The sequence below is a fragment of the Macrobrachium rosenbergii genome, chromosome 14 (assembly GCF_040412425.1).
Source record: "Macrobrachium rosenbergii isolate ZJJX-2024 chromosome 14, ASM4041242v1, whole genome shotgun sequence".
Classification (NCBI taxonomy): domain Eukaryota; kingdom Metazoa; phylum Arthropoda; class Malacostraca; order Decapoda; family Palaemonidae; genus Macrobrachium; species Macrobrachium rosenbergii.
Window position 1 is genome coordinate 14,230,623 of NC_089754.1, and position 15,315 is coordinate 14,245,937.

The 15,315-nt window shown below is 43.7% G+C and overlaps 1 protein-coding gene across 2 annotated transcripts in view; it reads right to left on the reverse strand.

Moving 5' to 3' along the window:
- Window positions 1–15,315, reverse strand: part of LOC136845727 (uncharacterized) — a 288,481-nt gene that overhangs the window by 242,329 nt on the left and 30,837 nt on the right. For both annotated transcript variants that reach the window (XM_067115930.1, XM_067115931.1), the window contains exon 3: window positions 289–1,768. In XM_067115930.1, the coding sequence (XP_066972031.1) occupies window positions 289–1,768 (1,480 nt within the window). The remainder of the gene's footprint in view (window positions 1–288; window positions 1,769–15,315) is intronic.

Here is a 15,315-nt window from a genome sequence, read left to right on the forward strand (position 1 = left end):
GACAATCATGACTTCATGAGTAGTAAGAACCTCTCCAGAGTTCCTCACCATATAAGACAACTCAGAACTTCATACAGCATTTCAATTAATGATCTAATAGGTTTGGACACTTTAAGGATATTTGAAAATCTATCTTCAACAACTGAAATTATATGAAACTGAATATTATATGAAGCATAAAGTTGAAGCAAATACTTTATATCAAAATTTCTACAGACTTCTCCAACACAAGAAATTTAGGGAAAAAATTCAAAACTATTGAGTGAAGAATATCAACAGACAACTTACCAACACTTTTTTTAATATTCCCATGGCTGCTTGTTTTTCATCTTTGCTAGGAAGTTTTAGATCATCACCTTGATTGCTTCTTCTAGGCTTCCCTCCAAAGGATCTACCTTCATCTGCCCGCTGACCTTTTGCAGAATCTTTACTTCTTTTCTTCTCATTTTCATATGAAACATTTTCTTCCATTGCAATATCCATCACAGGGTAATTACGTCCCCTTGGTTTATCCAAATAGGAGTCATTATCTTGTTTTTGCCAAGACTCATATGAAGAATCCACCCTTCTATATTGATCCACATGAAAAGAATTATCAACCCTTTCCCGATTCATAAACGTATTGTCAGCCCCTCTGTGTGGATCTTTATATGACAAGTTACTACTTCTTTCATAATCCATATATGAAGCGCTTACTCTTCCATCTTCATATGGAGAACCTCTGCCATCTGGGTAAGGATCACTATTTCTTTTCTCTGGATAATAATCAGAGCCTCTTCTATCACTAAAGCAATCGCCATCTCTTCTGTCTCGATAAGGAGCATAACCTTTATCAGCATAGGAAATAACAATTCTTCTATCAGAATGAGACTCATACCTTCTGGCAGGATAAGAGTCGCTTTCTCTTCGGTCTTGGTAATATCCAAAATTTCCTCTCTCTGGAGAAGGTTCACCACCTCTTCTACCTGGGTAAGATCCATGACCCCTTTCTGAATATGAATCCCCTCTTCTCTCCGAGTAAGAGGAATGTCCCCTTCTTTCAGGGGAGGGCTCATGTCTCCTATCAGAGTAGCCATAACCTCTCTTATCTGAGTAGTAAGGGTCATCTCTTCGATCTGAGTAGTAAGGCTCATCTCTTCGATCTGAGTAGTAAGGCTCATCTCTTCGATCTGAATAGTACGTGTCATTCCTTCTACCAGGGTATAGCATATCACCCTGATTCATTTGACTATTGTTATTTCCTCCTCTCTGTGCATCCATACCACACCTATCATCAATTCTGTCTATATTTGCAAAAGGGGTATTGCCAAACTTAAAATCTGTACTAAATATCTTTTCCATGGCAGTTTTAATGACAACACCTTCATTTCTTCTCTGGGATTCCATATAATTGCCTCTGTTTGAACTTTCCCTTTGGTCATAAGGATTCCATCTGTCATGACGCTCTCCATAAGGTGCCCTACTACTGTTGTAAATATCATCACTTTTGTTTTGATAACCCCTATCCCTGTCAAAGTCAGCATTTCTCCTGTCAGAATATGAATCTCTTTTCCCTACAGGGTCAGCTACAAGTGACTTGAAAGGGGGAGGCCTTTGTGTTTCCAAATGCCTATTTTCCTGAGATCTTTGTGATGCCCAATTAGTCTTGTTTTCAGAGCTGTAAGGCAAATTTCTTCTCTCAGATACATTACGACTCTGAAAATCTCTTTGGTTCCCTTCAGCAGCATGACCTCTAGAGCTGTCTCTTTGAGAATCTTTCCCACCAGACCTTCATGGAAAAAAAATTAAACTGGTAAGAATTTACAATCCAAAATACCTGTTCATACACTTGTAAATAAAAAAGTTAATACATTTTAGAAAATAAATTTCAAAAACATGAAATGTCAATGAGTCAAAGACATGCTGTTCATTACCAAAAGTTGTACATAAAAAGGAAACATTTAAAAATCTTTAAAAATCCAGTATCTAAAGCAACACATTTTTTTATAAAAACCCAGAAATCATAAATAGCCCTTCATAAATACCCTAAGTTCAACAAGTGTCCCCAGACAAGAAAATTTTGAAATCTGTAACTACTTAAGAAGTAGCAGAATGAAGAGTAATTATGTGTCAGGGGACCATGAGTTGGAGGTAAAAAGATAGCTCATTCTAATATGTGAAAAGGGTCCCATAGCAAAGAGAGGAATGAGAGTAAGGAAATTCATATATGATGGGTAAGTTCATAAAAAAATTGTAAATTCTGAAGATAACTTGATTTTTCCTGGATATATAAAGCTGGTTCAGTCACTGAAGCTTGATAACAGGGTGCAATGTTAACTAGCAGTAGACAAGTGGGTGAGGCTAACACCTATTTACTTGTGGGTCAGCATTCACTTTTGCTTTCATTTACAGAGACAAACACATTCGATCAGCAAATGTCTCAGAGTCAAGGGCACAATGCAAACTTTGCAGAATGGATGGTTTTCACCTGACATCAAGAACCCATGAGCAAGTCTTGTATGTCCAATCCTCAGTCTGCACATCTTTTCTTGACTCCTTGGCATTTAGGGATATGACCAAGGAGATACTGATAAAATAATACTACTGCGCATTTTTTTGTTTGATGCATTATTTTCCCAAAGGGACTGCCAAAGGTTTTTAATTTTCTGACCTAAACAAGGATATACATAACAATATGGTAGTAGGAATCTTATAGATTCTAAGGAGGTGACTGATGACTTAGCAAGCTGATCAGCTTCCCCGTTCCCAAGAACCCCAACATGGAAAGGTGCCTAGCAAAAATTTACTTCTTTTCCTCTTCTTTTCACTAACAACAGCCAATCCAACATCTCTTTAAAATAATTGGGTGTAAAGAGTTGAAAGATTCCAAAGATTGAACAACACTTCTTGTCCCAATATATATAGTAAAACTATTTCCATTCTGAGTTAAGACTTCCTTTAAGGCCTTTAAAACTGCATGGTTCTGCTCTAAAAACAGGCTGGAAGAATCTTAGAGTTGGACGCAGTAAGGAAAGTCCAAGATAGGGTTTCCCTTGTTGCCAGTCTCTCCCTCCTCCCCTTGCTAGAGGAAGGAGTGGAATTGCTTCTATGATTTTAGAAGAAAAGTAGAACGGGTGCTCGATGTGTAGTCTTACTGCATCAGATGCCAGATCCAGCAAGTATTGGTTTGAGACCTATTCTCATGCCGAGTACCTCCTTCGATCGCTTCACAAAGCCAGGAGAAAGATGTGTCCTTAGACACTTCTTCCTTGGGAGAGACAGTACTAGTGACAATGGCTACGACATCCAGGTTAGGAATGTCGAGCCTTTTCGGAAAGTACCACAGCTCCCTAACAGGACAAAGTATCAACTGATCTGGATCATCGAAACAAAGTCCAAGGAGGCGGGGAATAAGGAGGACTCGAACCCGACAATACATGCTGATGGATTCGGAGTCCACTTACGACATCCGATAAGGAGTCGAGGTATTGATCCCCTTCACCTGTTTTTCCATCTTCTGAGCCAAGGCTGGAGCGAGATGAGAGATGGTCCTAAGAGGGCACATCTCTATCCGATGACTCTCGTAAGGGTGCATGCAGAGCACAGGACAGGAACCCTAAATGAGAGTCATAAGCTACCCAGGGAACAGTTCCCTGGGACAGCAAGACTGAAGATGCTTCTCATGCGTAGCTAAATCTCGACTGTGGAGAAGAAGGCTACTGCAGATAGAAGACTAGGTCGCAAGGGCCTACGTTCTTCACAAATGAAAAGGACAGAAGCAACCCTCGGCAGAGAAGACGAGGAAGTCCAGACTTGAAGAGCGACTCTGACCTGAGAAGAAGTTCCGTCAACTACACCCACCAGCAAAGATGGACCCAGTCCCTGGGACAGTGTTGCAGAGGACTTCAAGGGATGTCCAGCTACATCCGTTGCAGCTCAGCGAGAAAGCCTATGCCTGCAAGGAAAGCTGGAAGGTCTCCCAGTCCTGGACACACAGGGATGTACTGCCTGAAGAACCACTTCTTGTGTAGCTGCTACAGGAGGTTGGGTCAAGCAAAACTCTTCTCGATGCCTCGGAAGCAGCGCTATCAGGTCGGGCAAAAGGCGAAGTCTTCAAGCATTTGTCTGTAACTCGGGGTGAACAATGCTTGTGAACCCCTAGCGAAACAGACAAATACAGAGGGAAAAACGTAGATATCGATTTTTTCCCAAAGAGACAGCATGCCTCACCGTAGCGGCCCCTCAGTCTGGCACGAAGGAGCTTGAAAAACTACCGATTTTTTTGTGCAGGGAGGCAACAGAAAGATGGTAGGGATCTCTCAGTTGAGCAGTCTATTTGTGAAGAAAAGAATGAACAGCACGTTCCTTCCCGATCACTCAAACCCGAAGCCAAGCTTGCCTACTAATACATCCCCACCGGGAGACATCTGGCTAACTGAGATGTCGAGTGCGCTACAGAACACTCGAGTACCTGCAAATGTCGACAGATGAAGCAGGAGGAAAAAAAGATTCCCTCTTGTTTGTGCGACAAATGCCACTACTGTGGTTTGTTGTTCAACGAACCACTTAGTGTCATAAAACTCATCCTGAAATCTCAGCCAGAAGGCTGCCTTGAGTCGGGCCATTGATGAGAAGAGTACTACTGCACTTCCCGGTCACACCTTCAAGACAAAGTCTTACAGGTGTGCGCCTAATCCTCAATCGGTGAATCCGTAAGTAGACACATGATGTGAGGAATATGCAAGAATTTTCGAAGGTTCCTTCAATCGAGTATTAGCCTAACTCCTTCCTCATACTTCAAAGGAGGAGGAGGACAGAGAATGGAAGCAGACTTCCTTTCTCCGCCATGGGGAAGCTTCTGCAAGATAACAGGAGTACCGAGACAATTAGCTCTAGGCAGGCTGGCATTTCCCAAATCGGGGGCATGGGAGAGGAAGCGGATGAACAGAATTGCCGAGACCTAAGGGAAATAGACACTTCTGAAGGAATCCATTCACAGGTCTCTCGCAAATGTTGCTGCCAGCCCCAGAGACTTGATAAGTATCATTTCATCCAGGAATCTGCAGTAGGAGAACTTCTTCCTGGTCAATACTTCTTTCTCTCTTCCCTTCTTCCCTCCTCCCTTATGGGAAAGTGGATGGAAAGAGACACAGTTATGCGCACTTTCCTAGAAGGGTAGGAGAGGGCTATGTTCCACAATCTTCTATCGACGCCTGGGACTTCTTAGGAGTTGAGGGGGGGCTGGCTTGAACTCAAGGTCAAGTCGAGATGACTAAGACCCAGGATCTTGGCCATTGTCCAAAGAAAAAAGGCAGTGCCCTGGTACAAACCTTGATTACCGAGGTATCTGGCATATCTCTGCAAGAGAAAGGCAGAACCAAGTAAGGTTCATTCTTAAGGCTCAAGCCAACTCGAGACTTAAGAAACTGGAGATCCGAATTGGGACAAAGTCCTTCTTCTTAGCACCAGAATTGCCCATACAACTGCAGTCGGCCAGAACCTCTGCGGCAAGAAGAATTCATATTATGTCAAGGCAGGTGAGAAGCTTGGTGTTTCCACCTGAATGAACTCCTTCTCCGAAGAAAAGATTTCATCTGGTTGAGAATGCTCTCGGAAGCAAGGACCACAGCAGCCCCCGACACTCTCGGCCCCTTGGAAACTGCAAGGGTTGCGAGTGATGAAGATTATTCATTGGGGGAGTCGTGGTCCTGTCCCAGGGATCCTTGCGGCAATTCGTCAGATCGAAGTTCTCTGAAAAACAAGGGGAATCACAACTTGAAGAGAAGACCTGCTGCTTCGGCGTGAAACTCCTGTACCTCTCCCTTTGGAAGGAGACCTTGACAGATCCCATGAAACCCTCCTTGGCTACCTGGTTGTACTATGAGGTAATCGGGGGACTGACACCCAAAGCACGCCAGGAAGCTGTACTCCAAAGAGCTCTATCTGTTCGTCTCGCACCTCTCAGAACAACCAAGAGGAAAAAGAGTACAGGTGAGGAGAAAGAGTATCCCTGTCTGTCCTGCCAGTAAGACCAGCAGGAAAGGTGAACCATGAGCAATAATCAACCGAAGATTACTGCTACACTGGGGAAGAAGAGCGCTTGTGCCGTGGCAAAACGCTTTCCTGAGATGAGCAAAAAGTTCACTCGAACAGAGCCGAGAACCTGATTCGGAACAACCAGGTGGGGCTCAGACGAGTGGGGCAGAGCCAAGCCGATCACACGGACGCGATCCAGACCGGGTGGTATGCGGAGGAATGGAGGCAGGTACGGCGAGCCAAGCGGAGCCAAGCCAGTCTCGCAAGCGCGACCAAGGGTTGGTTGGGGCGAGCAAGCCAAGCGGAGCCAGTCTCATAAGCACGACCAGGGGCTGATCCGAGCCCAGCTGATCGCACGAACACAATCTGAACTGGACAGGGCGGAACTCGTCTGCCATGAACTATTGCTAGTTTCCCAAAATCTAAACTCCTTCGAGGCCGAGGCCCCTTGAGAAGAAGGTTCAAAGGGGAATTCTGTGTCTGATATCCTGCATGCTCGAACCCCAAGGTTCAAGACACAAGTGTGAAACCCGGCCAAGCAACCGAAGCAGTTGGCGGGCAGTATCGAGACACCTGGTGTCTCGGCACAGACACCGGGTGTCTCGGCACTTTCTCTCGTCCTGTGCCTCTCATAAAGGAGGCGCTGTGATTCATAAATTCGAGCTGCCCACGAGACTCAAAAATCTGGAGCGGCTGCTTTCCAGTTTCCTCAGAGATCAAAGAGCCAGGCACAGAACCACTCTTAGACGCAGACTTCCAAGACTGGCAATGAGGGCTCAGCCTCTCGAGGCCATGCTCTTGTGGCCCCTGAAACGCTAGACCCCACAAGAGAATGCTAATCGGTTCCCGCCCGAGGGCGGGAAGAGCCAATGAGAGAAACTTGTCTCCCAGAAGGGAGCCAGTCCCTTAGAAGTACCGCAGGGCTCCCAAAGAGAATTTCTTCCCTGCTTCTCCTGGTGTAAGAACCGACAGGATCTAGACACCAGGCTGGGAACCCGACCGAGCACTGGCAAGCACTCGGGGAGTGCTTGTGGTGCTGGCAGGAAGAGCTGAGACACCTGGGTGCTTCGGCCCTTTCTCTCGCACTGCTCCCGAACTGGGCCAAGGAAATACTCTCCAGACCAGACTGGGATACTCGATATTCCATAGAATCTCGAGCACTCGGAGTGGCTCACGAACGAGTGCCAGAAGCAGCCCCTGTCTTAGAGGAGGAACCTCTAGGACTGGGAACGGGATCGCAAACCAAGGTCTGCGCACCTGCGGCTCCCAAAACAAAACCCAGGGGTATGTGAATCGGTTTCCTAACCCAAAGGTCAGGAAGAGCCAACGCGAGAAACACTGCCTCCTCGGAAGGAGGCAGTCCCTAGACGTCCAAGGGCATCAAGAGGAAGAAGCAGCCTTCCTCTCCTTTGGCCGACGGAGGTCTGTCCAATTCCCAGGACCCCCTTGGACCTCAGAGAGGAAGGGAAGAGGCAGCAGAAGACGAAATCGAAGATAAGATGAGGAAGACTGCAGCCACTTCCACAAGGCGACTTCCTTCACCTCCACTCCGACATCTTCTACAGGATGGTGGACACGAAACAAGGTAACCTCCAGGGCAGTCAGGCAGGAACACAACGGAAGCGGCCTGGGACACGACCACCAGGAGAAGCAGCAGGCATGATCAGGACAGCTGATGCAGGAGCTATGGCAGTGGTTGAAGGCAGGAGCTACTGCAACGGCCAGGAACGTCACTTTCACAGGGTGACTTCTTTCACCTTCACGACAAATATCTTCTACAGGATGGCGGACATTGTAACCTCCGGGGCAGCCGGCAGGAACACAATGGAAGGGGCCCTGGGCACGACCGCCAGGAGAAGTGGCAGGCATGATCAGGACAGCCGATGTAGGAGCTATGGCAGCGATTTGGAAGGCAGGAGCTACTGCAACGGCCAGGAAAGTCACTTCCACAAGGTGACTTCCTTCACCATCATGCCGACATCTTCTACAGGATGGCAGACATCGTATCCTCCAGGGTAGCTGGCAGAAACACAATGGAAGCAGCCAGGGCATGACCACCAGGAGGCGCGGCAGGCACGATCAGGACAGCCGATGCAGGAGCTACGGAAGCGTTTTGGAAGGCAGGAGCTACTGCAACAGCCAGGAACATCACATGAAAGCCACCAGCAGTGACAGGAAAGATCAGGATGGCTGCAGCAGGAGACCAGGAACAGCAGCCCAGAGACTGTCATCAAGTTAACAGGAGCATAACACTGGAAACAGCAGAAGCAGATGGGCCACAGATATGCCAGAGGCATTGCCACAGCATACATGAATGCCAGCAATGACAGCGATCGGTCCACATCGGCGGGAACAGAGTCGGAACGATCCTGGCGTGGAACTATGTCATCCAGCCAGGTATTGTGGTCGATCCCGAAGCAACACTAAATGAACATCGGGACTCCTTCATGCAAGATGTCCCCTGAGATATCCAACCAACTACTGCTGTGTCTGCGATGCTCACTGTCAACCTGAAAGAAAAGCAAAAAATGATTAGAGGGAAACTCTCTCATTACGAGAGGGAGGTACCCAGAAGAGGTCGCCGACAGCCCCACGCCTCGCGGTCTTTGCCCAACGAGCGAGCGAAGAGGGCGGAGAGAGATCTCTACCGAAGGAGAGATAAGGAAGAAGCTACAGGGAGAGGAAAGGACAGAGGGGAGGCCACCAAGGGCGGTGGAAGCGTAACTTACAGACGACGCCTGCAACCTCCCACTGGCCCCGCAACTCTCTAAGCGCAGGCGGCGAAAACAACACTCAGCACAAGTAGAAAGGAAGTAGTCATGCCCTTGTACACGTAGGGCAGGAGCCCAAGAAGGAAAGTGAACTCTTACGTCCCCATCAATGTAGGGGAGCGAAGATATTACGTCCCAATCTAATATTTCTGATTGTACAGTGGAACGCCTTCAGTATCTAAATAAAGGGCTACTGGAAGAGAAGCATCACCACTCGGTTACGCTCCTTAAATACGCCCTTTGCCGTCAAACCCAAGACACAGCGCAGGGGAATCACAAATCGTGGGTTTGTATTAATAAATATCAAACACACGTAGTATATACAGAAAAATACATTAAGATCCCACCAGGATAATGAGAGCTTAACGACAGTCAGACAGAGAGCTCCAAAACCACGTCTGCGATGCACGACGGCCGAAAGCAAACTGGAATGTTTACATCCGGGCAGGCAGGTATTCCCGCCTACCTGGCGGTAGTTACTGCCTAACCACCTTGCTCAAGAGTTTAACGGCCGTTTCCAGCCTACACTGAAAGTAATTCCTAATGTAAAGGAACGACGGTTTGTATATTGTCGGAACAAACATCTACAGTATTTCTATTAGTACAATTATCATCTTTAATATATTTTCTTCCAAGAATGGTTTTGATTTATTTATTTTATTGAATCTTCTGTTTAGAGTATCTAAACCTTCTTGCTAAAGAGTGTTTTTCTCGTACTAATTCATATAGATCATTTGACCACCAGGGGACTTCATGTTTTTTATTATGGGGTTTTGAATGAGGAATAGCTTTGTCTGCTGCCTTTTAATGAAAGATACAAAGAATTTCTCTGTCTCATTGTGAGTTCTCAAATAATCATATGGTAGTATATTTCTGGTATGCAAGTTAAAAATGTCCCAGTCTGTTTTCTGCATGTTATAATGTGGAGAGTATGGGTTCAGTTTAGGATATTATGGGAAAATGATCACTTGAGTAGGAATCATAATATAATTGACAAACTAGATTGGAATATAGTTTGTCAATTATATTTGTTATATTCCAAGGGTTTTCGAGCAATGCATATTTACTTTGTTGTCATTCAGACAACAGAGATTATTAGTGTTCATCAAGTTTTCTATTTTTTTTCCATCTTCATCTGGTGTATTATTGTTATAGTCCCATATTGGATTATGTGCATTGAAATCTCTTACAATTAATATGGGATTCTTAAAATCTTTTATTATTTTTATTACTATTTACGCTGGTTGTATAAGTTAATAATATCAAATAAATTATTTTCTATTTTCACTGTTATTGCTGAAATTTGTAATTCAGTGTAGTCTATATCTACTTTGTTGTATATCATTTTATTATGGACATATATTGCTGTTCCTAAATTATTTTCATTTTCCTTTGATGCTGTGGCTAGTAGATATTTACCTATATTTGGACCAAACTTTCCCACGTGTTGTACACATATAATCATTGGTTCGTATTCACTTATAAGTCATTGGACTTCTCCTAAGTGCATTCTGGTTAATTGATGTTCCATTGAATTATATAACCATTGAATGGTGTAATATGAGAGTATTCAAATTATTCTAAATTATTTGAGCTGATTTTTTTTTTAATTTGTTATAAGTTAATAATTTGTATTTTTGGTCTTGATTCATTTTTTGTTGTTGTTTTAAGCTGACTTTTGTTGACTGTTACACTTTTACTATCTTGATTTAATTTTTCCATTTTGATTTTTTTTAGAATATTATCTACAACACTGACATGTTTTTCTTTGTAGTATTCTAAATGTTCAATACACATGCAACCTTCCTCATGAGATTTGATGTTTGTTTTTTCCTTATTCCTGTACCTCATGAAATTTCTTATGGTGTTGGTTAGGCTTTCTTTAGTTATAGTTTTATTTTTGTGGCACATTGCTACAAAGCATTTACTACAACCACATGTATCCTCATGTTCATTAGTTTGTTGTTCCTTGTCAATTTTCCTTGTGGTGCCTATAATTGGTGATGGATGAATTTCTTTGCTTTCATTGTAGTTATCTATGTTTTGGTTTTCCATTTCATCTGAATTTTGTGATTCTGCTCCTAGAGTATTATTGTTACTATGGGAGACAGTGGAATGTTTGATTTAGTGTTCTGTTCCTGAACTTTAGCTTTTGGTGAGACTGGTGGGTTATTTAATAACTTTTTACAGCTTTGTTTGGTGGAATTAGGTGGGGTCTTATCTAGCTGCCTCTTCTGAGTTGTGTTATCTGTTTTGCCACATTCTTGTGATTTTAATTCTTCTTTGTCTTTATCTATGTCAATATTCGTATCTATTTCTGGTAAGGAGGTACAGTATATCTATTGTCAACTGTGATAAATGTCACTGTTGTATGAAATCTCCAGAGAAGAGTTCTTTTGATCATGTATTTTTTTTAGTGATATTTCTTTATTTTTATTGTCATTCACTTCAGTTTGGGTATTGTTTGATTTTGAAATGTCTGCATACCTAAATTTCTTAGCCGGGTCATCATTCAATCCTCCCACTTTTGGTTCTAATTTTGCTTCCCTGATCGACATTTCTTTTCGCTCTTGTAGTAATTTATGTTCGGCATTGTAAATATAGAACGCACGTTTTAGATCAGGCATGATGTTCTAGGCCACAATTTATGAATTTTGGTTGGACACAGTTCCAGCGTGTTTTATGTTCTTGCAAACTGCAATAGGCACATCTGGAAAAACCTCTGCATTTAATGGCTGTATGGCCATATTTGCAACAGTTCTTGCATTGCATGGGTTTGGGAACATAAGGTCTTAGTTTCCTGTTTAATCCCAGTATTTTAATTTTCAAAGGCAAGGTTTGGCCACTGAACTTTATTTTTGCTATTTTGATAGATTTATTTATGTCTTTCCTGCTTGGGACCTCATATAGTTGGCAGTCTTCAACATTGCTGTATCTTTTCTGTAGTGAATCTAGAAACACTGATTTGTTTTGTATTTCTTCTTCTAGAGTTGGTAATATCACTGTGCCTTGTACACTGTTCACGTGGTATCATGCCTTGTAACACTTATATGTATGTTCTCTATGTTTTTAATATTTTGATAATTTTCTGACTGGATTCTGGTTGTTGTTTCAACCAACTATTCCCTTTCTTTAATCTGTCTTATGCTCATCTCTTGTGATGGGCATCGGTTCAACAAACAATTTTCCAATTTTAATAAGGATATTTCTTGGTCGGCTTGTAAATTCAAAAAACCTTGACCAGTTTGATTCTCCAAAAAGGGAATCAAAGTGAACCAAGGTTGAGTCAGGTCTATATTTTCTTTTGTTTATTCTTTTAGGTTCCAAAGGGCCCATGGTTGAATTTGAACTATTTTTTGTTCTAAGAGGAGAATGGTTCCATTGTGACAATGCCAGGCACTTCTTTTTACAGGGATATCCTTTTCCTTGCATGGATCATCAACATTTGGAGAATTTTCAATCTCCAAGACGGGTGCAGAGGTCGTCACCGGTGCCAAAACAGTATCATCAGAGGGCCCAGGGGTACTCGATTCTTTATTGTTGCTATTTACAAAGATCAAATATTAGGGAAAAAATAATAATAAACCTGAAAACTTCAAAAAGATATCATTAGCCTTTCAAGGGGTTTATTCTTCCACTAATGGCGCAAGTGAGAGCCGACTCCCAAAAATCTGCCGCCCCCACCCTACCCCACAGGAGATGGCACAATACAATTAGTGTGGCCCAAGTGTAAGCCAAACCTGCTTGCTAGGACCAAGAATATTACAAGAATACAATCATCCCCACCCTAATCGTAATATGGGCAAACTGGATAGAATGCAGAGAGTCCTATCCCCAGAGCTAGACCCCCTTGGAATCCACGGCCCAGCCCCGCAGAATAGTTCCGCCCTTGAGATATCGGTCTGACATCTCTCAGGTCCGAACATTATCAGGTAGTTGATGATCCTACCACAGTCCCCACTATTTAGCTTCAGATATAAACCCAATCCCAGTTATGATATCTTGTCCTATTTATCAAGTCCAATAAATTTTAGCAAAAGTGGAAAATTCTGCAAAAACTAATTCAAAGGAATATAGAATGGTATATGGGACTCTTGGACTTAAATCCGGGAACAGATTCCTGGGGTTCAAGAGGACCCCCTCACCACGTCAAAGTGGTCCAAAATTGAGGGGGACGATCAGGACAGCCAATGCAGGAGCTCGAAGCGGTTCGGAAGGCAGGAACTACAGCAACAGCCAGGAACATCACATGAAAGTCACCAGCAGCGACAGGAATGATCAGGACGGCTGCGGCAGGAGGGAAGAGCCGCCCAGAGACTGTCATCGAGTTAACTGGAGCATAATGCAGGAAACAGCAGGAGCAGATGGACCACGCCAGAGCAGTGCCACAGCATGCATGAAGGCCAGCAATGACAGCGATCGATACATATCTGAGGGAACAGAGTTGGAACGATCCCGATGTGGAACTAATGCCATTCCAACCAGGTACTGTGGTGATCCTGAAGCAACACTGAATCAACTTCAGGACTCCTTCATGCAAGATATCCCGAGATATCCAGCCAACTACTGCTGTGCCTGTGATGCTCACTGTCAACCTGAAAGAAAAAGTAAAGATGATTAGTAGAAGGAGACTCCTCTTGCTATGAGGGGAACTGGCCTACGCAACGAGAGGAGGCCTCTTAGAAGAGGTCGCCCGACATCCCGCACCCGGCCCCCTCGAAGTCTTCATCTGACGAGTGAGCGAAGGAGGCGAAGGAGAGAGATCTCTACCGAAGGAAAGACAAGGAAGAACCTACAGGGAGAGAGAAGGAAGGCGAGGAGGCCACCAAGGGCACCGTGGAAGCGGAACTTAAAGATGAAGCCTGCAACCTCCCCCTACAAATCTCTAAGTCGCAGGCAGAGAAAACAACACTCAGCACAAGTAGGAAGGAAGTAGTCATGCGCTTGTACATGGAGGGTGGGAGCCCAAGAAGGGAAGTGAACTCTTACGTCCCAATCAATGTAGGGGAGCGAAGATATTACATCCCAATCTAATATCTCCAAATATACAGGGGAACACCTTCAGTATCTAAATAAGGGGCTACTGGAAGAGAAGCATTACCACTCGGTTACGCCTCTCTAAATACCCCTTGGCCGTCAAACCCAAGACAGATGCGGAATGACAGCTTAAGCAAGGCTATCACAAATCGTGGATTTGTATTAATAAATATCAAACACGCAATATATACACACAAATACAGAAAGATCCCACCGGGATAATAAAGAGCTAAACAACAGTCAGGCAAAGAGATCCCAAAACATGTCTGCAACGCATGACGGCCAAAAGCAAACTGGAATGTTTACATCCGGGCAGACAGGTATTCCCGCCTACCTGGCGGTAGTTACTGCCTAACCACTTTGTTCAAGAGTTTAATGGCCGTGTCCAACTTCGCTGTAAGTAATTCCTAATGTAAAGGACTGACGGTTTGTATATCCTGTGGGAACAATCGATTTGTATGATAGCAATAGTCTTATTCTTTGCCTCTTGGATTTCTTCCAAGGTCAATTCACCATGACTCTTCATATTGGTTGAACCACAATTATTCAAAAATCATAAGTTCCACACTTAGGTCCTATAGACCTTTTTAACTTTGCTGAATCTCTCCCAATTCAGCAAGTGAATATTACCACTCATGTTGTCCCCTACAGTACTGACCAAAATGTTCTCTTCCCTACCCTGCACAAGTGATCCACCAACCCATGACCTATCTATTGGCCAAGAGGAATTTTTTAACCAAGGGGGTCCCTCCCACCAGCAAGAGCTATCCAAGATCTTTTCTGTCCTTTTCCCACATATCAGCAAGTCACTGAGATTGTCATACGTGGAATTAGAGAGTTTATTTACTGTACTCTATTTTTCACAAATACAGGGAGAACACTTTTCGATACTAGCCAACTTAGGCCAACTTTACTGTCTAACCAAACGGACAGTTCCACAAACTCATCTTTCTCAAAGGATTCTTTATTAAATTTGGCCATTCTTGCTGCCAGCAACAATGCCATCAACTCTAGTTTTGGAACAGTTAATTCTTTAATGGGTGCTACTCTTGCCTTTGCCATCATTAAATAAGTTTTCATTCTTAACTCTACAGGCTACACAGCCATATGCTAACTCACTAGCATCACAAAATATGCATATGGAGTCCCCTTTTCTATGCTAGCATTCCTAGGAGAGAAAATATCAAGACATTTTTCCAAGTCTTTGGATAACTCAACCCATTGTTTCTGCAATGGGTCTGGGACCTGTTGATCCCAATCCAGTTGTTGCTTCCACAAATTCTGCAGGTATACCTTTGCCCTAAAACTGCAGTAGAACTTTGAGTACGTCAACTGTTACATGTGGTCCCGGTCACACACAATCGTTCAAGCTTAACGCACTTTTCCCATCAGACCGAATAGTCAAATACTGTACTATCCTAATAGGGGCTGTTTTACTGTCCTTTATAAAACCACTATGTGCCAAGAAATGCGTCTTCCTCTATTTTAACAT